Source organism: Hypanus sabinus, chromosome 6 (assembly GCF_030144855.1).
Source record: "Hypanus sabinus isolate sHypSab1 chromosome 6, sHypSab1.hap1, whole genome shotgun sequence".
Taxonomy (NCBI): Eukaryota; Metazoa; Chordata; class Chondrichthyes; order Myliobatiformes; family Dasyatidae; genus Hypanus; species Hypanus sabinus.
The window spans coordinates 34,669,145-34,697,075 of NC_082711.1; the positions used below are offsets into that span (position 1 = coordinate 34,669,145).

The 27,931-nt window shown below is 42.3% G+C and overlaps 1 protein-coding gene across 4 annotated transcripts in view; it reads left to right on the forward strand.

The window, feature by feature from the left end:
- Positions 1–27,931, forward strand: part of pfkpa (phosphofructokinase, platelet a) — a 119,383-nt gene that overhangs the window by 85,822 nt on the left and 5,630 nt on the right. For 3 of the 4 annotated variants that reach the window (XM_059971917.1, XM_059971916.1, XM_059971918.1), the window contains exons 16-20: positions 560–712; positions 5,032–5,196; positions 14,705–14,766; positions 21,843–21,954; positions 24,979–25,078. In XM_059971917.1, coding sequence (XP_059827900.1) covers positions 560–712; positions 5,032–5,196; positions 14,705–14,766; positions 21,843–21,954; positions 24,979–25,078 — 592 coding nt within the window. Of the gene's footprint in view, positions 1–559; positions 713–4,026; positions 4,180–5,031; positions 5,197–14,704; positions 14,767–21,842; positions 21,955–24,978; positions 25,079–27,931 lie in introns of all 4 variants that reach the window. The other variant, XM_059971919.1, reaches the window with a different exon arrangement.

Sequence of the window (27,931 nt, forward strand, 5' to 3'; positions counted from 1 at the left end):
TTCATGCAACGGTATCCACCCACTGTAAATGAACTCTTCCTGCTTTTTCTACACACGCTCCAAGTTTGCATTATAGTCTTAGATCCTTGCTTTGAATTTTCTTTACCATTTATGATTAGGGTAGAGCGGAAATGTGCTGCTGGTTTAGAATCAGTCTGCCTCTTTACTTATATGCAACAGCTAGTTATTGAATGGCAGTAAATTAATTTTATTGTATGTTAAACAAGAATATGCAATGAAAATTATAGTTTGGTAAATGTAACTGTTGATTGGATGCAGTGATAGGGGTTGTGTATGCATAAACACTATCTTGACCTATGGGGTCTTATTGCTTGGATCTTTGCCATACAATTCTATTTTACAGTGTAATTGAGAATATAACAGTTTTAATTGCTGGCTTGATGTGCCCTGGCAGTAATAACAGTGAAGTGTTCCCAGCTGCGAAGTTGGCTGGAGCACTGAATGACACTGGGATGCTCCAAGTGGCTCTCCCTTTGGTCCTTGGCATGTTTTTAATTTTCCAATTGTACCAACAAGCTAACCCAAATATGCCCTCCAGGCATACCTGGGCCTTTTGGAAATGTTAGCAGGACGAGCCAAGTACGACGAGTTCTGTATTCCGATGGTAATGGTACCTGCCACTGTCTCCAACAATGTGCCCGGTTCAGACTTCAGCATTGGTGCAGACACTGCCCTGAACGCTATAACTGATGTAAGTCTGTCTGGGGACGCGTGACTGCATTTTGAACATAATGGTCTGTGGGACCACTTCCACTGCATCTGTTATATGCCAGCACCAGTAGGATTGATACTGCAGTCCCAAACAACTGGCCCCCCTCCCAAACCTGGCCACGTTTCTTTCCATGCTGGGTGACCTGTGTATCATAGCAGGTATCAGCTTTCTGACTTAAATTAATTCAGCTCACAGGAACACACACAAAATGCTGGAGCACCCATGAGCAGCACACATGGAGAGGAATAAAGGGTCGATGTTTTTGAAATGTCGATTCGTTATTCCTCTCCATAGACCTGTTGACTTCCTCCACTATTTTCTGTGTGTTACTCTAGATTTCCAGTATCTGCAGAATCTCTTTGTCTTTTTAACTAAACTCATTTATTTTTTAATAAGCAAGGAAATATTGATACTGTTAACTGATCAAACCTTTGATCTGCCATTCTCTTTTGGTAATATAAAGATGATATTAATGAACCTTTATTCAGTTAAAAGTCGTTTCTATTGAAAATGCTTGTCAGGCTGTGGTAGCTGGAGATGCATTTGAACCAAAATTTTCGTGCTGTTTTAAAATGATTTTATCCAAAGGGTTAGTTGATTTAGCTACTGTTAAATCATCTTTAATTATATCAATGCTCTATTAATAGATCTTGTTTCATTTAGGTTTATTCCTCAAAATTATTAAAAATTAAGTATTTAGATAGCAAAATAACCATCTCAGCTTTCCAGTAACATCTCCCTGCATCCATCAGGTTCGACCATAAATTAGGTAACTTACATATTATTAAGCAATTCTGGGTCCTTCTGTGTCTCTTCTAAATGAATTTGTGATCATTGTTCTTTTTCTGGGAGGGGGAGGGTGCACAGCAATTTGATCAATATTGGTGCTGGTGGATAATATTGCGGGTAAAGGAATTATGCAGAATAGCATAAAATCTTTCAATGTCTGTTTTTCAATTAACACTTTGCTCCTATGTGATTCCCAAGAAATAATTTCATTTTGCTGCATATTAATCATTTATGTTTATGTATTAAAAAGGCAACATTCCATCATTTTTGAGAAATTCAGGCTTTAGCGGTGATATTCAATAGCTTTTAACACCAATGATATGTAAGGAAAGCTTTCTTTTAACTTTGTGGGAGTATATGCAAACATCAAGCTTTCAGAATAAAATTCTGCCATTGTGTATCAAGTAACTGACTCTAAAATGTTAATAATATCATTTCATCTACTGTTATCAGTCACTGCTGGTTTTCATTTATTTAGAGATGTTGTGTGGAATTGGCCCTTCTGGCCCAACAATGCACACCACCCAGCAACCTTCCTAGTTAGCACTAACTTAATCACAGGACAATTTATAATGACCGGTTAACCTACTTACTGCTACATCTTTGGACGGTGGGAGGAAGGCCATGGGTTTCGCAGGGGGAACATACAAACTCCTTACATGCAGTCTTCAACTCTCCCTTACATACGGCGCTAGAATGGAACTCTGAACTCTGGAACGGCCCAAGCTGTAATAGCATCACATTAACTGCTGTACTACTGTGATTTGGTTCAATTTTTTAAAACCATTTTGTTTCTTACTTCATTGAAAAGTGTAAAAAATGCAGAATTAAAACTTAGCCAGTTTTCTGTGTCCTTTAATCCAGGAAATGAGGCTGTGTATTCCTACTTACCTGTCTTGTGCTTACACACTGATGCACAAGTCAGTGGCCTGGCTTGGAACTGACAGGGGAGCAATGTTGAAAAACGAACACTGAATGTGCAATGAAGTCATCAGCTGCAACCCCAGTGCAGAAATCACGTGAGGAAGATGCAAGGTTGACTCACAGCTGGAAATAACCCGGTCAAGTTTTGCATCTGGTGCGAATTGATCCACAACTGGCCGCAAATATGATTTACCAACTCAACTCGATGTACTAGCACATAAAGCCAAGGAAAGCAGAATTGTGATTCAGCATCCACTCATTGGTGGCCTACTTATTCCTCACCCCCAGGGTTCTAATCTACCACAATTTCAGATTTAAATTTACTTTCCTTATATTCAAAGCATCATTTGCTCTGTAATCACTTATTTCTCCAAATCTCAGTGCATTCAGTTGACTTGAGCACATTTCTCACATCCTTCAGTTATCTGAAGTTATCGAATTTCCATCCTACATGTCTATCTTCTCTTTAGTGCCACTGCTCTACTATGCCAGCTTTAAGATTGTGATTCAATTCCTACTGCTGCTACTACTGATTCCTATGACTGTAAAGAATTTGTACCTTTCCCCCATGACTGCAGGGGTTTCCCTCCACGTTCCAAAGATGTATGGTTAGGGTTAGTGAGTTGTGGGCTTGCTATGTTGGTGCCAGAAGCGTGGAAACACTTACAATCCTTGCAAATTCATTTGACACCAACAGTGCATGTCACTATACGTTTTGATGTACATGTGATAACGCTGATCTCTTTTATACCTCTCTTCTAAGGTTAATGCAATTTGCATTGGTAGAAAGCATTTCAAATTCTGGGAAATCCTATCAATTACTTACTCAGCTCTAATATAGTGGGGTTTTTTTTGCCAATCTACACTGCTGGCATTTAGGGAAACAGTTAAGGTCCTCCAACTCCAACTGCCAGTTAAGGGCATCCGTCATCATGTCAGTAGCCTCTTCTCTGCTTTCGCTACTGTCAGTTACACAAGTCCCAGATGGAGGTTGAGGAATACTGTCACACTCAGATGTAGAAAGATTCACCATTGCTGTTTCAGTAACAATTTTGTTTTACCAGTCTGGGTTGTTAGCCCCGAGCTGAACTCGGAGGACCGGTGGATCATTCTACCCTTTGACCTGTTTGGCATGGGTGACCCTACCAAGAGCCAAAGCATAAAGCCCAGACCGTAGCCAACATAGCTGTCTGGGTCAATGAGGCAAGCAAGCCTCCAAACACAATGACAAGCTTTTGGTCCTCTTGGAGGTGTAATTAGTGTATTTTGTCCTGAATGTAACTTTCAAGATTATGATGAAATGTTGCTTGTGCATGTGGCTAATAATTTACACATCTATCCTTTGCATTCCTGTGTTCTCAGAATCGCTCTTGTGGTGACATTATTTATTCAAACCATCTTCTGAGTGTGTGTTTTGGTGTAAGCAGCTGCTTTGCATATGCTTTTGCTTGGTGTACTCGCCAATGGGAAGCCAAACTTCTCCTCACATGTAAAGCAATATAAGATAGGTATCGTTGGACTACAGCAGTACAACAGCCAAACGTAAACAAAGTTCAATTGTTTTTATTCTGGCCATCCAGGCGTATGAAGCGTTGCTGGAATTGTGTTGTTATCGTAATTCTGTTGAGGAGTTTTGCATCCCTATGTGTATTGTGCCTGCTACCATAAGTAATAATATGCCAGGTACTGATAATACTGTTGGAGCTGACACTGCTATCAATATGATTGTGGAGGTAAGTTCCCGCTTTTTCAGCTTCAGTTGTGGCTAAGCTTTTAAATTGATGCTGCTTGCTTAAAAATCATTGCGATGTGCACTTGGCAGAGCAAACTGCTTTTATAATCCATTGTGTTGGTGCTGTGTTGCTTGCTGTAATCTTGTAATCACACCGTCCTGCTCAGGCAAGGACATTAGTGAACCTGATAGATTACGAATTTGGCATCAACCAGGAGATCTCATGATTGTTGTCCTAGTGGTTTACAGTAATATAGGGGTTTTCATGGTCATTATCATTTTTGTTTCCAAGTTTGTTTTTAATTAGTTGCATTTAATTGGTTGTCCTGGTGGTTCGAGATTAGATCTCAAGAGTAATGGTCCATGCTTCTGGAAATTATCCTAGTAAGTTAAAAAAAATTCCTGTAACCAAGAGTTCTATTAAACTTAAAGAACTCTAAATTGGAGATCCAAAGGATTTTAGTGTACCTACATTATAATGGCTATTTTCTAAAATATAAGCAAGTTTTAAAATTTGTGATAAAATAACTTGTTTGTTTAGAATGATTGGCTGTTTTTATTGTAGTGTGAGTGTAGATAGTCTAAAAAGATTGAAAACAAGATAATGTGGAGGAAATAATTAAATCTTGGAGTGCACATCAAGTGACATACTTATTCTATGAAAATAACATAAAACTTGCTTGATAATCTTGCCAATCATAAAATTTTTAAAGTAGTGAGTAAACCACTGGTCTTTTTAGGGAAAATTGAATATTTAGTTTGAGGTTTAAGACACTTTTGTAGTCACGCTAGTAGACCAGCATTGCGAACGATTGCATACACTTTATATGCTAACAGGATATATTTCTGATAGACCTGTGATCGTATCAAGCAATCAGCGAGTGGAACAAAGCGCCGTGTTTTCATTATCGAGACGATGGGCGGATACTGCGGCTACTTGGCGAGCATGAGTGGCCTGTCCGCGGGGGCTGATGTGTCATACATCTTCGAGGAGAAGTTCGACATCCATGAGTTGCAGGTGGGTTTTGGAATTTTCATTTCTTTTTAAATAGTAAACATTTAACTTTCAAGTGTTTGTGTAGCAGTTTCTAAAGGTCAACATTTTGAAGAATGCAGGTGTGTGTGTGTGTGTGTGTGTGTGTGTGTGCGCACATGACTGTGAGGGTTTGTGCATTTCATGTATTTGAGGCTGACAGGTCCAAAGAAGTAGGAGTTATGAAGTCGGTAAACCGTGATGAAAGGACATTCTGCTGAATTCAACTGTAGGACTCTCTTAAGTGGAGTTCCTGCTCACAGCCTAATTGACAGGCAGTGTGTTGACCCATTACTCCCATATCAAGTTTTCCAGTCATTTTCGTATGCACAAGATGTGGAGCCCTGTCAGACGTTCTGTGAACTTTGCCCCCTACCACATTGTACTTGGGTGTGTTTGATCTATTTTTAATGGTTGCCTCAGCAGCTGCGGTTATCTCTGAGTGTTTTTTTTAAATGAATGGACAGCAACATGGAAAGAATCATTCCATTGAAGACTCAAATGGAGACCAGATTGTTTCCAAATAAGGAGTGTAGGTATTGCTTTAACCTTGTATCGGTCCTCAACTACAGTCAGAACTAAGATGCCGGTAACTTCTTTCTTCCTTTAAAGATTTCTTCAGAACCAGCCACAGCAATCTGATAAACTTTACTTTCATTGTGTGTGTTTCACTTGTCCTTCTCCGGCAAGCAAACTTTTGATTTCCTTTGGGAAAACAAATCGGGAATCTTTCTGCTGTGCCGGTGTTTAACATCCTGTTCTAGTTCCTTTTGAGCAGTGATCAGTATTCCATTCACCAGTTCTGTTGGTCTCCTTTCTCTTGGGCTGCTGCTGCTTCTCAAAGCCCGTCACCCTCACTGGGGCATGGGCCGCCAACGCCAGCTCTCCAGGTTGATGGTTGATCAGCCCTGTGGCTTCTGCTTTCACTGCACAACTTCGTACGTCCTCTCAGAGAAGATCATCCCTCTCCTAGTAATGAGGTATTTGGAGCTTCTGTTGGTGTTTCTGTAGCTATGGGGGTTGCTGTTCCCCATGCCCAACCCTCCTCCTTTTGCAGCTGGGTTTAGGATGGTCCCTGGCAGAGTCTTTCTCGTGCGCAGGCCAGTTTTAACCTGTGTATTTTTCTTAGAAGATTGCACATTCCGAGACTTTGTATTCTTTGAATCTTAATTAAAACCACACTTTGTAGCCTTCAAAACAAAACGATTTGCCTTCTTTTCATTCTTTGTTTCTCATCATCTTTGTGTTGTTCCCCACAGATCTATCAGCCCAAGCCCAGATACATTTCATTTAAGATAACATTTACAATTTGATATTTTGGGAATTCTTTCATGCTAAGTGCAGGGGTGGGGGGGGGGGGGGTGGGGAACTTTGTCTAAATTTTGTTGGATCGTCATTGTTCAGGTTGCATTTCCTCCTTTCCTCACTCTGTGCAATTACTGCCACCCAGTGATGGCACTGGAAATGAGCAGTAAAGTGGTAACATTTTGCAAGTGCTGGCTTTTAACTATTCAAATCAAATGTTTTAAACATGCACACCAATTTGAAGAATTTGAAAAATGTTTTTCAAGTTGAATTTTAACAGTTGACTGTAGACTTTCAGCTCATTGCAGATGCTGCACTTTCTCATAGGCTCGAGAGCAACCACTCCTGTAACTAAAAGGCGCCGTACTATGAGAGGCTTTATTCCTGCATGTATCACTGAATACAAAATATGACTTCAGAAAGACACTTGGCCATGAAATTCTGCAATGTTCTCCTTATCTGCTTCCTCATTTTTGCTCCACATGAGAACACGAGGAATAGACTCAGTCAGCTATCTGTCTGTTTGGTCTGTACTGCCGTTTAAGAAGATTATAGCTGTTCTCATCATGGCCTCAGCTCCACTGCCCTGACACTTTGCTAGAAGGCTTGACTGCCCTCACTTCAGGAAGTCTGATCACCTGGCTATACCTTTACTCGCTGAGTATAGACAGAGACTGCAGACTGCAGCACCAGTAGTGAGGACCAAGGAGGTTTGGACAAGGGGAGCACAGGAGCGCCTACAGGACTGCTTTGAATTGGTGGACTGGACTGTATTCAACGATTCATCTTCGAACCTGGATGCTGCAGTTGTTACCGACTTCATCAAAACCTGAGTGGATCAGCTTTTGCCTAGGAAATCTTACTGTGCTTTCCGAATCACAAAACCGTGGATGAGCCAGGATGTACGGTGTCTGCTGAAGGCTTGATCTGTTGCATTTAAGTCTGGTGATTCAAGTGTGTATAAGAAAACTAGGTATGACTTGCGGAGGGCTGCTTCAAGGTGGAGAGACAGGTGAAGCTAGAGGTGACATTGAATGCATGCAACTTCGGCAGCATTTGCAAGACATTACTTCCTACAGAGCAAGACCCAACAGCACAAATGGCAGTGAGCTTCATTGCCAGATGAGCTCAATGCCTCCTATGCTGCTTTGAAAGAGAGAATATAACTACAGCTGTGAAGATCCTTGCTGCACCCGGTGACCCTGCGATCTCTTTCTTGGGGGCTGTTGTTAGGCTGTCTTTAAAGAGGGTGAACCCTCGCAAGGCGGAAGGCCCAGATGAAGGAAGACTCGGAAAACTTGTGCCAACCATCTTACAGGAGTATCAAGGACATTTTCAACCTCTCTCTGTTACGGTCAGAAGTTCCCATCTGCATCAAAAAGGCAATAATTAAAACAGTACCCAAGAAGAGTAGTGTGAGCTGCATTAATGACTATCACCCAGTAGCACTCATATCTACAGTGATCAAATGCTCTGAGAGGTTGATCATGGCCAGAATCAACTCCTGCCTTGGCAAGGACCTGGACCCACTGTAATTTGCTTTTTGCCACAATAGGTCTACAGCAGACGTAATCTCACTGGCTTTTCACAAGGCCTTAAATCACCTGAACACCACAAACACCTATGTCAGGGTGCTGTTCATTGATTATAGCTTAGAGTTTAACACCATCATTCCCACAATCCTAATCAATATTACAGAACTTTGACCTCTGTACCTTCCTCTGCAATTGGATCCTGAACTTCCTAACCAGAAGACCACAATCTTTGTAGACTGGTGATAATATCTCCTCCTCACTGACAATCAACACTGGCGCACCTCAGGGGTGTGTGCTTAGCCCACTGCTCTACTCTCTTTATACTTTTGATTGTGCAGCCAGATATAGATCAAATATCATCTAGAAGTTTTTTGATGATCCAAACATTGTTGGTAGATCTCAGATGGAGATGAGATGGAGTACCAACTAGTTAAGTGGTGTTGCAGCAACAACCTTGTGCTCAGTAGCAGTAAGACGAAAGAGCTGGTTGTGGACTTCAAGAAGGGGGTATGACAAGGGAACACAGACCAATCCTCATAGAGGGATCAGAATTGAAGAGAGTGAGCAATTTCAAGTTACTGGGTGTCAAGATCTCTGAGGATCTGTCCTGGCCCTAACATATCGATGCAGCTGTAAAGAAGGCAAGACAGTGGCTATACGTAATAAGGAGTTTGAAGAGATTTAGCCTGTTGACTAAGACACTCAGACTTCTGTAGATGTATGTGGGAGAGCATTCTGACAGACTCTGTCACTGTCTGGTATGAGGGGTGGTGGGTGTTACTGCACAGGACTGAAAGAAGCTACAGGAAGTCGTAACGTTAGTCAGCTCCATCTTGGGTACTAGCCTTCATAATACCCAAGACATCTTCAGGGAGTGATGCCTCAGAAAGGTGACGTCCATTATTAAGGACTCCCATTACCTAGAGCATGCCCTCTTCTCATTCTTACCATCAGGAAGGAGATGTAGAAGCCTGAATGCACACAGTCAGTGATTCAGGAATAGTTTCTTTCTCTCTGCCATATGATTCCTAAATGGACATTGAACCATGAACTCTACCTCACTTCTTTTAGTATATATTATTTCTGTTTTTGCATTATTTTAAATTTATTTAATATACATATATATATATATATATATATATATATATATACTTTTTCTCTATATTATAATGTGCTGCATTGAGCTGCTGCTGCTGAGTTAACAAATTCCACAACACACGCCAGTGATAAGCCTGATTTTGATTCTGATTTTGCTGATGGCCTGGAAGTCTGTACCTCAGCAATGAGTACATTCAGTGAATCACTTCTGCCGTTCCCTGTGGCAGAAAAGTCCAAAGAAATTTCTATATCTCCATTTTATTCCAGGACTATGCCTTGGAAAAAAATTGATTTTTCTTTCTATGCATTGGTTCTATATTTTTTCCCACTGGGACATGGCTTTATCCTTGCCAAACTTTGCCAGAAGCAATGTCCTCTGCATTCACTTTCTCTCTTTCCCAACCAGAACAATTTCTTCCTCATCTTCTATTCCACCAACCTCTGCATTCAGTAGATCATTCTCCATTAAGTTCCATCGTAAATGGGATTCCACAACCAGATACATTTTCTCCTACCTTCCCCTTTCAGCACTTTGAAGGGATTATGTCACTGTGACTTCCTTTCATCCCCACCCCTTGTAGAGGCATGGAGTCATATAGCACAGAAGCAGGCCTTTCAGCCCTCTACTTCCACATGAGTCTTTTTGATACTAATCCTGCCACTTCTGTTATGATACTAATCACATCTGCCCACATTAGATCTCTCGTTCTATGCCTTGCCTATTTAAGTATCTGTCTAACTGCCTCCTAACCTTGGTGACTGCATTAGATTCCAATGCCTCCCTCTGGCACCATGTTCCAAATATCAGCCACTTTCTGTGCAATTAAAAAAAAATTGCACTAGAATCCCCTTTAAACCTCTTTCCTCTCTCCTTAATTGAATGGTCTCTTATTTTTGATACTCCTTTGAAAACCTTGACTACCTTACTGACCATTACTCCTCAGAATTTTATATATTTCTGTTATGTTTTGTAACTTAAAAACATTAAAGTAATTCAAAGAAAGACATGGGTGTCCAAAATGTGAGTTTACCAACAGAATCAACAAACTCATTCGTAAGGTCAGTGATGTTGTGGGGGTGGAACTGGACTCTCTGACGGTGGTGTCTGAAAAGAGGATGCTGTCCAAGTTGCATGCCATCTTGGACAATGTCTCCCATCCACTCCATAACGTACTGGTTAGGCACAGGAGTACATTCAGCCAGAGACTTATTCCACCGAGATGTAACACTGAGCGTCATAGGAAGTCATTCATACCTGTGGCCATCAAACTTTACAACTCCCTCGGAGTGTCAGACACCCTGAGCCAATAGGCTGGTCCTGGACTTTATTTCCACTTGGCATGATTAACATTATTATTTAATTATTTATGGTTTTATATTGCTATATTTCTTCACTATTCTTGGTTGGTGCGGCTGTAACGAAACCCAGTTTCCCTTGGGATCAATAAAGTATGTCTGTCTGTCTAACTGTTGTTTAAGTGAGGCATGTATATATCATGTGGTAACATGATGATGTGTGGAATTCACATATTTATACATATAACTCGTAATGAAGTATTTAAACAAACAAAGCTTACTCAAACACATACACACACGTATATATTTGCTTAAATATTAAATACACAACAATTTCCAACCGTTCACCTCTCTGAAAATTGGAAACATTGACTCTTCTCAATAGATGCAGCTGGACCTACACAGCTCAGTAACATTTTCTGTTTTTTACATATTTATTTGTTCTTACATTTAGCAAAATAATGCCAATTATTCTGTAGCATTTGAAATTAACAGAATAATTGCTACTCCCTGCAGAACCAGCTCACCACCTTTCCATAAGAAGGTGGTGGTGGTGAGTAAGCGGTTTAAATAAAAATTGCGTTGATTGAAGTAGAAGTGCACTCTGTTTATCTCTTGTCACTTTGCCAGTCTAGTTTTATGTTTTGGAACAATCTCTCCCAGGTGTAACACCTGCACTATTGCTGTGCTCGTTCACTGAATTAAGAGGCTATTTAGTGGGGTCAGATCTCTTGAATGATTTAAGGTGGCATGTGAGACATTTTGGCCGCTGGCCACATTTATCACTGAGTGCGCAAACTGGTTCTTTCACCACAGATGCAATGATGATTTAAGTGGGGACAGGACTAGGAATTAGAACTGTAGAACATCTATATTCTCTACTGTGCTGGTGTGTTTCCTAGGAAGATTGAAAGAACAGACTTGCTGTTGAATTTGGAGCAAAATTAAAGAGAAGTACATGAAACTAAAGAATGAAAGCAGAGAAGGCTGAGATGCTCAGCAGGTCAGGCAGGATCCCTGGAGGAGGGAAACCACAGATGATTCAATCCAGACTTTTCCTCAGAACAATATGCAAGGTTACTCTTCCACTCACACTGAGTGGTTCCGGACCTGAAGCACCGACTGTGTTTCTCTCCTCACGGATCCTGCCTGACCTGCTAAGTTCTCGCAGGATTCTTTAGCATCCCATTTCAACATCTGCAGTTTCTGCTACAAACCCAATAATAATTTTGTGTTTCTAGTATGTGTTTAACACACAAATTTTCACAAAGACTAGATCATACTGGGCAGATGTAACAAAAGGAATATTGTGTAAAATAAACAGCTTGTATTTTGTTACTTTGACCTGTGAATCTTTGAATAATGCTGAAAGATGAAATTATGTCATGTTGCTAGTTCTCAGTTACAGTTTGGAAGTCATGACATGTTTGGAAGTCTGGTAATTTACCTAGAGCTTGATACTTCAACTTGATGCTAAGAAAAGAGATAGCACAATTTTTAATATGTTATATATGACTGCCTGTTACGCCGACTGGTGTTTAGGGCAGCAGTGAAGGTCCTTTATCTGTGTCTGTCGGTGTTTGGAGCCAACTCCATCATTGCAGTAGCTTCCTCTGGGTTTTCACTACTTTTATTTGTGGTGGAGACTCGGAAGAACTGTTGCACACAGATGTAGAAGGATTCCTCCCCGCTGTTTCTGTCACTGTTTTATTCGACCAGTCACTGCTGAACCTCCGAACCTGCAGAACCAGTGCAGTCCGACCTCTACCCTTTGACCTGTTTGACTTGGGTGACCTCATCAAGAGTCAAAGCATACAGCCTCAATTCCAACCCGAGATGCATTGGTCATGATCTTCCAAGAATCTCTTGAGTCTGGCATGGTCCAGAGGACTGCAAGATTGCAAATGTCACTCCACATTTCCAGTGAGTACAGGCACAAAGCTGACAAACGCTCCTGATACGTTAACCCCTTCATTCCTGGAATCATCCTTGTGAACCTCCTCAGGACTCCAAAGACAAAACATTCTTTCTGAGATATGGGCCCAAAACTGTTGACAATACTCCCAAGTTTGGCTGTCTAGTGTCTTATAAAGGCTCAGCGTTATCTCCTTGCTTTTATATTCTATTCCCCTCGAAATAAATTCCAGTATTGCATTTGTCTTCTTTATCACAGATTCATCCTGTAAATTAACCTTCTGGGAGTCTTACATGGGGATTCCTAATTCCCTCTGCACCTCTGACATTTGAACCTTCTTCCCCTTCAGATAACAGTCCGCACCATTGTTCCTTTTATCAAAATGCATTATCATACATTTCTCAACACTGTATTCTCTCTGCCACTTTTTTGCCCATTCTTCCAATTTGACCAAGTTTCAAAGATACATTTAATGTCAGAGAAATGTATACAATATACAACCTGACTGCGTGAACATTGTATTCTCCAGCTTAGGGTAAACTGGTCCCCCTCAATCCCCTTTCTCTCTCCTCCTCATCTACTCACTTCTTCCTAAATTCACCAACCCAGTTTCTTTCCCCTCATACACCAATTCCATGTACCCATCACCCCAGACTCTCACTCGTTCCCTTCTCTGACTATTCCCATCTCCCTCCCCACCTTCCTTCTTTGAAACCAAGCTCCACCTATCACATTCCATCAGCTGTGCTCAGTTCTCGTCGCCTCACTACAGGGAGGATGTGGAAACCATAGAAAAGGGTGCAGAGGAGATTTACAAGGATGTTGCCTGGATTGGGGAGCCTGCCTTATGAGGATAGGTTGAGTGAACTCGGCCTTTTCTCCTTGGTGAGACAGAGGGTGAGAGGTGACCTGATAGAGGTGTATAAGACGATGAGAGGCATTGATCTTGTGGATAGTCAGAGGCTTTTTCCCAGGGCTGAAATGGTTGCCACAAGAGGACACAGGCTTAATGTGCTAGGGAATAGGTACAAAGGAGATGTCAGGGGTAAGTTTTTTTTTACCTAAAGAGAGGTGAGTGCATGGAATGGGTTGCCATTGACAGTGGGGGAGGCAGATACGATAGGGCCTTTTAAGAGATTTTTGGATAGGTACATGGAGCTTAATGAAATAGAGGGCTTTGGGTAACCCTAGTGATTTCTGAGGTAGGGGCATGTTTGGCACAGCTTTGTGGGCCGAGGGGCCTGTATTGTGTTGTAGGTTTTCTATGTTTCTGTGTATCTTCAGCCCTTTGTCACCATCACACATCACCTCCCAGCTTCTGTTACTATTTGCACTCTCCCCTGCCTTTGGCAAATAGATCAGGGAACCATGCATCCGACAGAATGATGTCAAAGACTTGAGGGGCTGAATGGCCCATCTGTGTCTCTTGCACTTCTGCACGTTCAGTCTCTGAGGTTTATTAATCATTTGGTGGGACAAAAAATGCCAAGTTACTATGTTGATTTAATTAAAAGAATTCATGGGATATAAATGGGAGCATTTATTAGGATAACCAATGGGAACCAGAGCTCCAGGTAATGCTCTTGAATTAGATGTCTGAAGCAGGGTTCATTCTGGGTTCTCCTCCGTGTGGAGATGGACACCCAAGGAAAGGAGACCTTAGAGATGGCTAATCCTTCAAGAAAGCTTTCAGTGGGGGAGTCTCCACCAAGCCGATCAGTTTTAGACCACTTTGAGGTGGGCTTCCAATTTCCTGTTTTGACTTGCTCTCCTGGTCAAGTCCACTCAGTTCCTGCAGTGTCCCCACATTGCATTTCAGTGTTGCAAGAGTGATTGTAAGTGAGTCTACACACTGATTGGCATTACTGCTGTACGCTCAGCAGCGCCTGCACACATATCATGGCTACATTTCAACAAGCTAATACTTCAGATCTATCAGGTAGTGCATTACAGCTATCACTACACAACTGAATTTTTGGCTCAAATTTAGATTCCACCCCCCCCCCCTCCCTCCCCACCGCCAAGTATTAATAAGGTAGCTAATTGGTGTTTATAACCAGTGGGGAAAATGTGTCTAGTTAGTGTTTCATCTGATTTGTTCTCATTCTTTTATTTCTCTTCTACCCTGTTTGAATGAATGTTATATATTGAACTTCGACCCTTGGGCCCTGTGAGCTGTGCTATGATTCTGATATTGCTGTCGTTCTCAGCAGGGTTTGGCAAAGCTTACTGGCAAGTGGCGATGCTCCACTCATGGAAATATGAAAATATTTTATTTTCAGCCTTTCAGTTAATATCTTGAAATATGACGGTTGCTTTATGCATTTCTAATTTTGTTTTTCAGTGCAATGTAGAACATTTGACAGAAAAGATGAAAACAAGTGTTCAGCGTGGTCTGGTTCTCAGGTGAGAAATTTTTAAATTTGATTTTTAGGGATTTCAGCTCTCTTGCCTATCTCTGACTACCTTTGAGAAGACAACAGTGGGCTGCTCCCTTGAACCACTGCAGTCTTCGGGTGAAGTATTCTCACAGTGCTGTTGAAAGGAAGCCTCAGGGTTTAAACGCCACGATTTTCCTTGTTGGTATGTTGTTCAGCTTGAAGGGAAAATGCAAGTGAAGGTGTCTATAATCTGTGGATGCTGGAAATCCAGAGCGCACGCACAAAATGCTGGAGGAACTCAGCAGGTCAGGCAGCATCAGTAAAAACGAATAAGCAGTCAATGCTTCAGGCCAGCATTCTCCTTCAGTACTGGGAAGGTAGGGGGAACAGACAGACAGAAAGACAGTTATACTTTATTGATCCCGAGGGAAATTGGGTTTCGTTACAGCTGCACCAGCCGCAATATATAATTAAATAATTATAAGTTAATCATGCCAAGTGGAAATAAAGTTCAGGACCAGCCTATTGGCTCGGTGTCTGACACTCTGAGGGAGGAGTTGTAAAGTTTGATGGCCACTGGTAGGAATGACTTCCTATGATGCTCAGTGTTACATCTCGGTGGAATGAGTCTCTGACTGAACATACTCTTATGCCTAACCAGTACATTATGGAGTGGATGGGAGTCATTGTCCAAGATGACATGCAACTTGGACAGCATCCTCTTTTCAGACACCACCGTCAGAGAGTCCAGTTCCACCTCCACAACATCACTGGCCTTACGAATGAGTTTGTTGATTCTGTTGGTGTCTGCTACCCTCAGCCTGCTGCCCCAGCACACAACAGCAAACATGATAGCACTCTCCACCACAGACTCGTAGAACATCCTCAACATCGTCCGGCAGATGTTAAAGGACCTCAGTCTCCTCAGGAAATAGAGACGGCTCTGACCCTTCTTGTAGACAGTCTCAGTGTTCTTTGACCAGTCCAGTTTATTGTCCGTTCGCATCCCCAGGTATTTGTAATCCTCCATCATGTCTACACTGACCCCTAGGATGGAAACAGGGGTCACCGCTGCCTTAGCCCTCCTCAGGTCCATCACCAGCTCATTATTCTTTTTCACATTAAGCTACAGATGATTCTGCTCACACCATGTGACAAATTTTCCCACTGTAGCCCTGTACTCAGCCTCATCTCCCTTGCTGATGTATCCAACTATGGCAGAGTCATCAGAAAACTTCTGAAGATGGCAAGACTCTGTGTTATAGTTGAAGTCCGAGGTGTAGATGGTGAAGAGAAAGGGAGACAGGACAGTCCCCTGTGGAGCCCCAGTGCTGCTGACCACTCTGTCTGACACACAGTGTTGCAAGTGCACGTACTGTGGTCTGCCAGTCAGGTAATCAATAATCCATTACACCAGGGAAGCATCCACCTGCATCAATGTCAGCTTCTCACCCAGCAGAGCAGGGTGGATGGTGTTGAACACACTGGAGAAGTCAAAAAACATGACCCTCACAGTGGTCTCCGGCTTGTCCGGGTGGGTGTAGACATGGTTCAGCAGGTAGATGATGACTTCCTCAACTCCTAGTCAGGGCTGATAGGTGAACTGGAGGGGGTCTAAGTGTGGCCTATCCATAGGCCGGAACTGCTCTAGAACAAGTCTGTCCAGGGTCTTCATGATGTGGGAGGTCAATGCCACCGGTCTGTAGTCATTGGAGCCATTGGGGTGCGGCATCTTCGGTACAGGAACGAGGCAGGACGTCTTCCACAGCACAGGAACCCTCTGGAGACTCAGGCTCAGGTTGAAGACATGGTGAAGTACTCCACATAGCTGGGGGGCACAGGCTTTGAGCACCGTGGGGCTGACACCATCCGGGCCTGCAGCCTTGCTTGGATGGATGCCAGAATAAAAGGTTGGGGGGTGGGGGAAGGAGGATTGCTAGGTGATAGGTGAAGTTGGGAAGGTAAAGGGCTGGAGAAGAAGGAATGTGATGAGAGAGGACAGGGTATCATGGGAGAAAGAATAGGAGGAGCTGAGGAGATGATGTAAGAGGCAGGAGTGGGGAATTGAAGGAGAGGGAAGGGGAGAGGGGAAAAGAGGAAAAAAATGCAAAATAATTACCGAAAGAAGGAATTGATGTTCATTCTATCAGGCTGGAGGCTACCTAGACAGAATATGAGATGTTGCTCCTCCATCTTGGTAGTGACATTGTGGCTGAAGAGCAGGCTATAGACTGACACGTCAGAATGGGGATAGGAATTATGATGTTTGGGCACCGGGAAATTTAATTTTTTGGCGGGTTGAGCAGAGGTGCTTAACAAAACAGTCCACTCATTTATGTAGGGTCTCCCCAATGTAGAGGAGGCTACATCAGGATCACTGACGACCTCAACAGATTTACAGATGAGGTGTTGCCTCATCTGGAAGGGCTGCTTGGGGCCCTGAATGGAGGTGAATGGGCAAATGTAGCATTTCACTCGTTTGCAGAAATATGTGCTAGGAGGGAGATTATTGGGAAGGGACAAATGGACAAGAGAATTTCTGTGGGAAGTTTGGAGGGGCAGGGTGGAAGTTAAGATGTGTTTGGTGGTAGGATCCCATTGAAGATGGCAGAAGTTGTAGAGAGTGATGTGTTGGATGTGGAGGCTCATTGAATGGTAGATGTGGACAAGATGAACTCTGCCCCTGTTAAGGTGATGGAAATTTGGGTGAGCGCAGATGTTCAGGAAATAGAGAAGATGCAGCTGAAGGCAGCTTCAATGGTGGAGGAAGGGAAGCCGCATTCTTTGAAGGAGGGGAATATCTGATGTCTTGGAAAGGAAAGCCTCACTCTGAGAACAGATGTAGCAGAGATGAAAGAACTGAGAAAAGGGAATAGCATCTTTACAGGAGATAGGATGGGAAATATAGTCAAGATAACTATGGGAATTGGTAGGTTTATAAAAAATTTTTTAGACAATTTGTCTCCAGTTTGTCAATACTATTGTGTTTATTTAAAAAGGAAAATAAAACTTACCAAAAATATCCTTAGGTCTTTTGCCATCTCATCATAAATCTAGTACTTCACAGTTCCACCCTTGGGAAAAATACTCTGACTGTCCAGCCTATTTGTGCCTCATTTTCTCCTTCTTTCTGCACTTTGAGCAGAATGAGCCAAATAGAGTCATACAGCACAGAGACCCAGCCGGCCTGTGTCATCTATGCTGGTCCCATTTGCCTGTATTTGGCTCATCTCCCTGTTAAACCGTTCCTATCCATCTTTTGTCACTTAAATGTTGATGTACCACCCTCAACCATCTTGGTAAGATGGTGGTGCACTTGGTCACAGAAGCCTCTCTGGGTCCAACAAATGGCGCAAGTGTGTGAACTAAACATTTTTCTTGTGATTGCAAGACCCTGCTGGACATCAGTAATATAAAATACTGCAAGTGCGGTTCATTTGTTCTGTTCTGGCCTCGAGGTGCTGTTTTGCAAGCAGGTTGTTTTGTATGTATGTAGGCTTTTTTTTCTTGCATCATTTCCTGCACAGGTTAATTCAGATTTCATCTTCAAGCACACGGTGGAAAGATACCTATTTCCATCCACTCTTTATTTACCCTAGTAACAGAAATATCTTTTCATGAGTAAGATCTGACTAAACATCCTGAAGGAAGCTTCTGGCTCGGATGATTTTTGAGAAGGTGTTTAACTCTCTACCCAGCTTTATCCACACGCACTGCGAGGGCAGCAGAGTGAAAAGATAACTTGTCTTCAAAGGCACCGTCTGTGGTAATGCGTCTGAACACCATATGCCGAAATGTCGGATTCCAACCTCAACAAAGTCGATCACCCAGCCCTGGAAGTCAGGTCAGAATATGGCGCATCGATTGCAGCTTAGTGATGCTTAAACACATCCATGATTGGCATAGCCGCAGCACGGGCCCACACCAGAGGATGACAGCAGTGTACGTACGCTAGGCAGGAAATTGAAATGTGACTGGAGAAAGCTTGTGTAGAGGCTTCAGTAAGTGTGGAGGAGCGAGAAGTGGAGACTTCCTTGTATGAAGCAGCCACTGACCTGGACAGTGGTGGTCATCTCTTTGGGAAGGTGACTGGAGAACCGACCATTGGTGCAAGCCCTCTAATTCAACATGGTTACTCAACAGAGGATGAAATCAACGCAGACAAAGATAGGGACCAGATTCCGGTCATGCTTCACCCCAGATCTTTCCCCATTCCTCCTCTTGAGCTTTCATCCTCTGCTTCAGATTCAACCCCAAAGAAAGATGAACCCTCATTTAAAGTAGAAAGTGAGAAGTGCCCAAGGTCCCCCTACTTGGAAACACGAGGGTGTTCACCACTAAATAGAGCACACAAGGGCTGAGCAGTGCATCAGTGGCTCACCTTTCAAAAGAAGCTACTGCAGAAATAGATGCACACCCATCACTCACTGTACCAGGCTGTGGTAATTGATAAAGTATCGCTGGACAATAATTTGAGATGCTGAGTCTGAGGCAGTGTCAGTCCAAATGTGGACAAGACAGTCAACCAGAGTAATAAATAAAAATATTTTTTTTTCCATTTTTATATTTCAAGATAGTTTTTTCTTCAGCTTTATTAATGCATATTAATCTGTTAAAGCTTTGTATCATTTTATAGCTGTTGATGATTACGTATCAATAAAAAGATTCTTTAAAAAAAAGAGAGTGGTGAAGAAACTGAGGAGAGTAGCAAGCAGATCTGGAGAAGCAGCAACGATATGGTTCAGAGTATGGATGGACACACAGTGCAGCAAGCTCCAGTGGACACTGGGGAATTGAGCCAAGAACCTGTTAGATACTGCTGTAAATTCAGGGGCAGCAACTTGGGCTGCTGGTTCCAGCACACTTGCAGCAGAGCACAGCAGGGGGCCAGCTGAGCATCTGTCAGGTGTAGATACTTCCTCACACACTCTACCGATGATGTTCTTGAACATCAGTCATTGCCGGTGGATTTGTTGTGGAGCCAGTAGGAGGAGGGCTCCACTTACCCTTGCCAATCCTCGTCGAGTGCGACTATTCCCAGCAACAGGGATGAAATCCCAACTGCTGAAGGTTCGTGCGGTCCTTCACACCTTGACGAGATTCCCCCCCACTTGACTCTTCTGCTGTTGCTCGGCAGAGTCACCATCTGTGCACGTGAGGTAGGTGAACACAATGGGCAGCACACAACCGGACCTGGTGAAGCCTGTCTCGATGGTGCTCATCAGCTGTGTCCTGGAGAACCGGTGCCCAAGTCATTTCAGGCCCCGTGAGATCCTGTGAAAGAGAAGTTTGTAGGAGCAGCCAAGGACAAACTTTGCTGTGGTTGGCACATCTGTAAAGAATTTGTCAGCGCACATCAACTGAACCGGGCAAAGTTAGTATCCTCCTCGTTTAAAGACAGGTGAATGCTGAGGATGTGCAGTACATCATAAAGCAGGAACCTCTGTTCCTTTCTTGACTCTGAGGGCTACAGCGAGCTGGAGGATGTATTAAGAGAGGAAGCTCACTTCAGAGGTACTTCAGCCGATCGTTATTGTGGGTAAACACTGCGTCAGTGCTCTGCTCATCAGACATTACCATGAGAAAGCATGTCATCAAGGCCAACATTTTCAGTGTGAGAACTGTTTTTAAAAAAAACCTGCAGTAAGACTGTTTTCATGATCAGTCTCTGAAACTGTCCTTCTTTTGCCAAAGGTGATATGAAATGATGATTTGGTTTTTAGTCTCTGTAGTTCAGTTGACATCCAATGGATGTGAGGCAGGAAGAATTCTGACCTCAGAGATACAGTTCATTTTATATGAACATCACAACATGTTCATAAGCTGTTTTTTTTTGCATCATTTCCTGTACAGGTTAATTAGGATTTCAACTTAAAGCACACATTGGAAAGAAATCTGTCTCCATCCCTTGAAACAGCAATGTGTTTTCACAAGTAAGGTCTCATTAAAAACCCTGAAGGGAGGTTCCAGCTCTGGTGATTTTTGAGGTATTTAACTCCCTGCCTTGCTTTGTACAAACACACTGCGAGGGCAGTAGAGGTTCATTGGTGAGACCGATGACGGGGGAAATGTGTGGCTTTGGCTGTTGCATGGAGCAGGACCTCATTCCGTGGCATTGCCTGTTTCAGCCACCCAGGGAGAGGAGACATGAGGCGATGTGGGTGAGAACAGAGGGGCAGCAGGCCTGCTGCAATCCGTGCTGGATTGGGGGCCGACTCCTCCCATTGGTGCTGCTCTCCACTGTTTACTCCCTGGAAGACAAGCTCGATTGCTTGTGGCTGACCGAGCGTGAGGCAAGCTGATTTGTCTTCATGTATGGCCGAACCAGTGTAGGTGCTGCATACTTGTTCCTGCAGAAACGTGGCTCCAGGACAACATCCCACGCACCATCAGACATCAGGCCATGTCACTCAGAATCTTGTGCTAATGTTATCTTGTGTCTATACGCTGGATCGTAACTGTACGGGCTGTGCCTTGACTGTATGTACTATGTTTGCACCTTGGTCCCAGAAGAATGCTATTTCATTCCACCCACTGAGTGAAAATGTTGCCGCTCAGTTTTCTATTGAGTCTCTGCTCTCCACCTTAAACCTTGTAAGTCTTGATTCACCAGCCCTGGGGAAAAGGACTGTGCCCACTGTTTGTTTATTTATTTTTTTAGTGACGGTGACACGGTCTTGCAGCCCAACAAACCCGCACAGCCCAATTACACCCATATGTTCAATTAACCCAAATGTCTTGAGAGTGTGGGAGGAAACTGGAACACCAGACGAGACCCGCGTGGTCACGAGGAGAATGTACAAGCTCCTTACGGGCAATGGCGGGAAATGAACCTGGGTTGTTGGTGCGGTAATAGCGTGACGCTAATTGCTATGCTACCGTGCAGCATTGATCCTGTCTATGTCCCTTATGATGCTCTACACAAATGATCTTTTATAGAATCGTAGAAAAATTTATGGACTGGAAGTTTTTATTTAATTTCATTGAGCTGATCAGCCAGCTTCGAAGGAGTATTTCTGCTTTTATTTCCATAATCGGCAGTATTTGGACCTTGGCTTTGTAAATTGGATGGACTAAACTCAAACCATTCTCGTGTTTCAGAAACGAGTGCTGCAGTCAGAATTACACAACAGACTTCATCTATCAGTTGTACAGCGAAGAAGGCAAGGGTGTGTTTGACTGCCGGAAAAATGTCCTGGGCCACATGCAGCAGGTAAAAATATAAAGTGGGAAGCTGTGTTCAGAATAGAGGCAGATCCATTCAGAGATTGCTTTCCTTCACTTAACACTGAAAGGTGGTTCTGAAGAATGATGGTAACATTGTAGTTTCTCTTCAGTTAGGTGTCTCCGCTATTTTTGATTTTCATGGCATAATTTCAATGGCATTTTCTCCCTCTTTTAAGAAAGTAGGATATCTGCACAGAAGCTAGAAACAGAGGATTAAGGGTCACTACATTCTGTGAACAAATCACTAAGTAAATGAGCTGAATACCATGAATCTCACTGACATGAGATTCTGCACAGGCTGGAAAGCGAGAGCCACACGCAAAAATGCTGGAGGAACTCAGCAGATCAGGCAGCATCTATGGAGAGGATGTTTCGGGCTGAGACCCTTCATTAGAATTGAATGAAAATTGTGTTAAAGAAAAATTAAACTCCCAAAAGAAAAGAGAAAATAAAGGCTTGGATGAAATGCAAAGTTGGCACAGAACAAGAGACTATGCTGTTGTAGTAATCTGGACCTTTATCACATTAGCACTGAATGTCCTCAATCAGAGGTCTTGTACCATAGCAACAGAATTTTTAGGTTAGATTAAAAAGAGATGTTGAAATTAAATAATGCTGATGATAGAAATCTGAAATAAAAAGATGGAAACTGAGAGAAGTACTTGTCACATCAGTCAGTTGGAAAGAGAAACTGATAATGTTTCAGGTAAAAAAAAATCCTTCAGCAGAACTCGAATGAAAAAGAATCTTCAACCTGGAATGTACCACCTCCAGTGCTGTTCTATGACCTTGAGTCTTGCCGATATTTTCTGTTTTCATTTAAGGTCTAGTTAAGTACCAAATGATTTTTCCTTTGAGTCTGAGAGCTAAAGCATTATTTCAGTGATGTATTGATTCAGGGAAATTTGGAGACAGTGCAAACATTGGTAAAACAAGCTGTAGGGTAAGTGGGGGTATCTTTTGTTCCCGTTTTCCCTGAAGATGTGGTAAATGTACATGAACAAATTAAGCAGCTTTTTTGTCTTGGGTATCATTACACAAGAATGTAATTTGTGTGGGGTTTTAACAAGAAGGATAACATTTAGTACGAAAGATTTTTCTTTGATTTAAATCAAATTTATGCTAATCTCAAGTTAACATGATGGACTTTAGGATTATCGAGTACCTAGCCAAAATAAAACATTCTAAAATCTTGAGGTTGTGAAGAGATGAAAATCAGTTTAAAGCTCCAGTGATTGCTTGACCTGGTCAAGAAATTCCATTCAAGAAAATATGATTAACGTAGAAAGATGACAGTCCAATGACATTGAGGGGAAACACCATCTCTGTTGTCTGACATGTTGAGATATTTCTTTTCACATGTGATAGAATTTAGAACAGCACAGCTCCCGATATGTTGTGCCGATTTTGATGCTAGTTTATGATAATGTCCTCTTTCTGCACAACACTACATCCCTCCATTTCCTTCATGAGCCTCTTAAACTCCACCAAACTGCCAGTTTCCATTGCAGCCCTTCCATTCCAGGCAGTTTGCTACTCTTGTTAACACAAAGTACACTGCAGATGCTGTGGTCAAAGCAACACGTACAACAAGCTGGAGGAACTCAGCAGGTCGGACAGCATCCGTGGAGACGAGCAGTCAGCATTTCCACGGATGCTGTCCGACCTGCTGAGTTCCTCCAGCTTGTTGTATGTGTTGCTACTCTTGATAGCTTGTCTTCTGGTGATTGACATTTCTTGCCTGTGGAAAATAATTCCGACTATCTGCCTTACCTATGCCTCTCATAATTATAAAACAAAACACTATCAGATGTCCTCTCAGTATCTGATGCTGTAGGGAGAACAACAACCCAAGTTTGTCCAGCCTTTCCTATTAGCTCCTATCCTCTTCTCCAGACAGCCTCCTGGTAAACCTTATCTACATCCTTCGCAGTCTTCACTATAATGGGGTGAGCAGAATGCACACAGTACTTTAGTGGGAATAAGGTTTTCTAGAGCTGCAGCATGAGCTCTTTACTCTGATACTGAACACCCCTACCAAAGAAGGGAAGCAGCCATACACCACCTTTACCACCTTATTCACTTGCATAACCACTTCCTCTGTACTATAGACCGGGACCCCAAAATCCCTCCGCTAATAAGGGATCTTTACCTAGTGTATATTTTCTCTGTTTGTTTCACCTCCCGAAGTGCCACACCTCACATTGCAAAGATTAAACTGCATCTGCCACTTTGACCATCAGAGCAGAATTAGATAATTCTGCGCAATGAGTCTGCTCTGTCATGCCATCATGGTTTATTATCGCTTACAAACCCATTCACCTGTCTTCTTTCTGTAACATACTTTCTCATGGTAATGTCTGATGAGCAGAGCATTGACGCAGTGTTCAATGAAGTGAGTTGTGCTCTCCTAGTACATCCTCCACTGTTGCTTCCCCCAGGTCGGCCGTCTCCCCCAACAGTACTCAAATGGGAGTACTTATTGTTAAGGGGGGCAGCCACAGGTGTACTCCCAAGCATCTGCTTCTTGCCTTTCCCTCTCCTGACTGTTACCCACTTATCTGTCTACCTAGAGTGAATACCTGCCTGTAGCTCCTCTCTATCACCTCCTCATTCTCCCTGACACCCGGTCATTGAGCTGCATCTCCAGTTTCCTAACACGGTCCCTAAGGAGCTGCAGCTCAATGCACCTGATGCAGATGTGGCTGTCTAGAAGGCTGGGTGCTGGCTGTCTCTTAAAGAATACTATTGTACCTGCTTCAACCACTTCCTCTGGGAGCTTGTTCCATGCACTCACGATGGAAAAAGTTGCTCATCTGGTCTCTGTTAAATCATTTCCCCTCTAACCAAGAATCTACAGTATGTCCCCTAATATTTGACTCCCTTATCTTGGGGAAAAGACAGTTACAGTCCACATTATCTGTCTCCCTCATAACTTTAAACATTTCTATAGATTACCCTCATTCTCTTACATTATCTTTTAACCACGTTATATTGTTAAAATTGACAGGGTGGGTCGCCATCTCCATTTGATAGAAACTTTGGAACAAAGATTGCTGCCAAAGCCATTCAGTGGATCTCATGCAAGCTAAAAGAATATTACAGACAAGGTAAAATTAGCAACACAGCTTTAAAATTATTGGTTGGCAATTGGTGACTATGTTAACGAACGCACAACTTCTCATCTACTGCAAGACATTGTAAATACAGAATACTAATTTGTAGCTTAACATCGTAATTTTAAATGCATCTGAAATGTGGAAAACTACATGCTCTTTGATTTTGATATATAAGTATCATTTTTCATATTTCAAATTGTGTAATAATTGTTAAGATTCCAAAACCACTATTGTGGACGAGTGAAGAAAGTTATCTTTCTTTGCTCTCGTTCTGCTGGCTCCAATTTCTGGTAGTTCCTTCCAACTTCTTTACTGCAGTCCTCTCAACTTTGCCATTTCTTGAGTTTTTTTTCTCTCACTGAGCCACTATTGCAGACTCAGTTTCCTCTAATCCAGTTAATACATGTGTAACTCCCAGACCTTTGCTGTCACCAGTTTTCACCATCTGATAAAGCATGATGTCAGCTAAACAATGCTCACTGTACAGGAGAAAATGCTCTGTATAGACAGGTTGCTCTGCTGTGCGATGAGCTGAGGCTGTGGGCCTGCTCTGGGCTTCACGTCTAAAGACTCACTTGTGTTCTGAATGCTGCTGCTTGCTTTTATTGCTTGCATGATTTGTGTTTTTTATTCCCCTCTCCGCATGCTGGGTGTTTGTTGGTCTTTTTTTTATGGGTTCTTTTGGGTTTCTTGTTTTGTGGCTGCCTGTTGGGAGATGAATCTCAAGATTGTATAATGTACACATACCTTGAGAATAAATGTACTTTGATCTTTGAAATGATGGGGAAAGAAACTGGCAGGTGAAATTTAATAGAGGTAATTGCAGAATCATTTATATAAAAAAAAAGCAGGAAAAATGAAGGCATAGTAAATTATGGGGGGGGAGAAAGCTTTAAATGTTGGTGTGGAGATCGACTATGTTAGGAGCCAAGGAACCCAACAAGCAGGTTCAGAAAGTTAGTGAGTTGAAGGCATAAGAGACTGCAGATGCTGTAATCTGGAGCAACAATCAATCTGCTGGAAGAACTTGGGTCAACAGCATTTGAGAGATGAAATAAATTGTCTCTGGAATTCTTCTAGAAGATGGCAGAGTTTGTCACCAAAACGTCAGTTGCAATTAATACCTGTACCAGGCTGGAAGCCCAAGAAGAGTGTGTTTTTTAAATACACTAGGAAAGCACTAGATCCTTTTTTAGAAACAGCCGTCAGTGGGAGATAAGCAGGCAAACAAAGTGCTGGACTCTGATATGTAAAGGAGGTGAGAATGGAAACCATAGGGGGAGAGGTGACTGGGAGATGAAACCAGACAGGAAAGAACCATATTGGAGAGGATGGATAGGGTGGTACAGTACATTGACTGTTCTTGGGAGGGGCATAGAATACAAAAGTAAGAAAGTCTTACTGTAGCTTACAATGATTTCTTAAGAGAACAGCTGTGTACCGTTTTGGTTACTAAGGTAAGATATTCATGAAATAAAGTGCAAAATGCTGGAAGCACTCAGTAGGCAGGTAGTATCTGTGTAGAGAGAAATGGAGTTAACATTTCAGATCAATAACTGCAGTACATCAGAACATTTATATTCTTGCCTTGAATCCAAATCACAACATTGATTCGTGGGACTGAGAAAACTTGGAGATACCAGAAGTAAGAGACTCTGTTTGAGTTGGCTGGGAACCTGCAAGGCTTTGGAATTCTCTGGTGTAAAGGCTGCTCAATTATTGTGTGTAATCAGATGGTATTCAGTAGGATTTTAGTTACTGAGTATCAAAGTTTGAGTTTTTGATACAGAACTAGTTAAGATTCCAGTTCTTACTAGATAGCAGAGGCTCTGGCAGAAATATGATTTACTTGTGGATCTGCGTCTTGTATTTCTACGTATCTTTATTTCAACCTAGTGGCATTTTCCAGCACTCTTCGTTTACAAACTTGTAAGCTGGACCAGAAAGATTTTCCCTTTTCTAGAATGGGATGCACATAGTGCATGAACTAAAGTCAACAATGTTTAGTATTGGTTTATTATTGTCATGTGTACCAAGATGCAGTAAAGTTTGTCTTGTGTACTGTTTATACAGACCCAACTATCACACGGTGCGCTGAGGTAGAAAATGGTAAAACAAAGCAGAAACATTCTGCTGGAAGGGTGCAGTGCAAGTAAACGATAAAAAGCAAGATAATGAAGTAAAATGAAAGGCCAAGAATTCATCAAGAGGTCCTTTCAAGTCTGATGAAGTGTGTCCTTGAATCTGGTGGTACATGGTTTCAGGCTGTTTGTAACTTCTGCCTGGTGGGAGAAGGGAGAAGAGAGGGTATCCTGGGTGGTTGGGGTCCTTGATTATTCTGGTTGTTTTACTGTAGCAAAGAGAAAGTTAGACAGTGTCCATGGAGGAAGACTGGTTTCTGTGATCAATATCCATTACTCTCTTCAGTTTCTTGTGGTCATGTGTAGAGCAGATGCCAGATCAAACCAATATGCATCAAGACAGAATGTATTCTATGGTGCATCAATAAAAACTAGCTAATTGTAACATCATTCCTCTGGGGCCAAGGTGCAAAACACAGTAAATATAGTCACATACAACACCTATAGTTCCGATTTCATTGGAATGTGATAGCTAGAACATCCACTAACTCACCTGACTGAACAAGTCACCTTGTTCAGAACTCTTGGATACAAATAATTTATCTTTGGGATTTATAAGCTTGCAAGTAAATTATGATTCCAAGTTCATTTGAAGAATATTTCAAATGTTTTTGCTGAGAAATAATGGGGAGAAAAGATTAGAGTGATTGCCTATCTTTCTGAATATTTGATTATTAAGGTATCTTGTAGAGTTTTGTGAGTG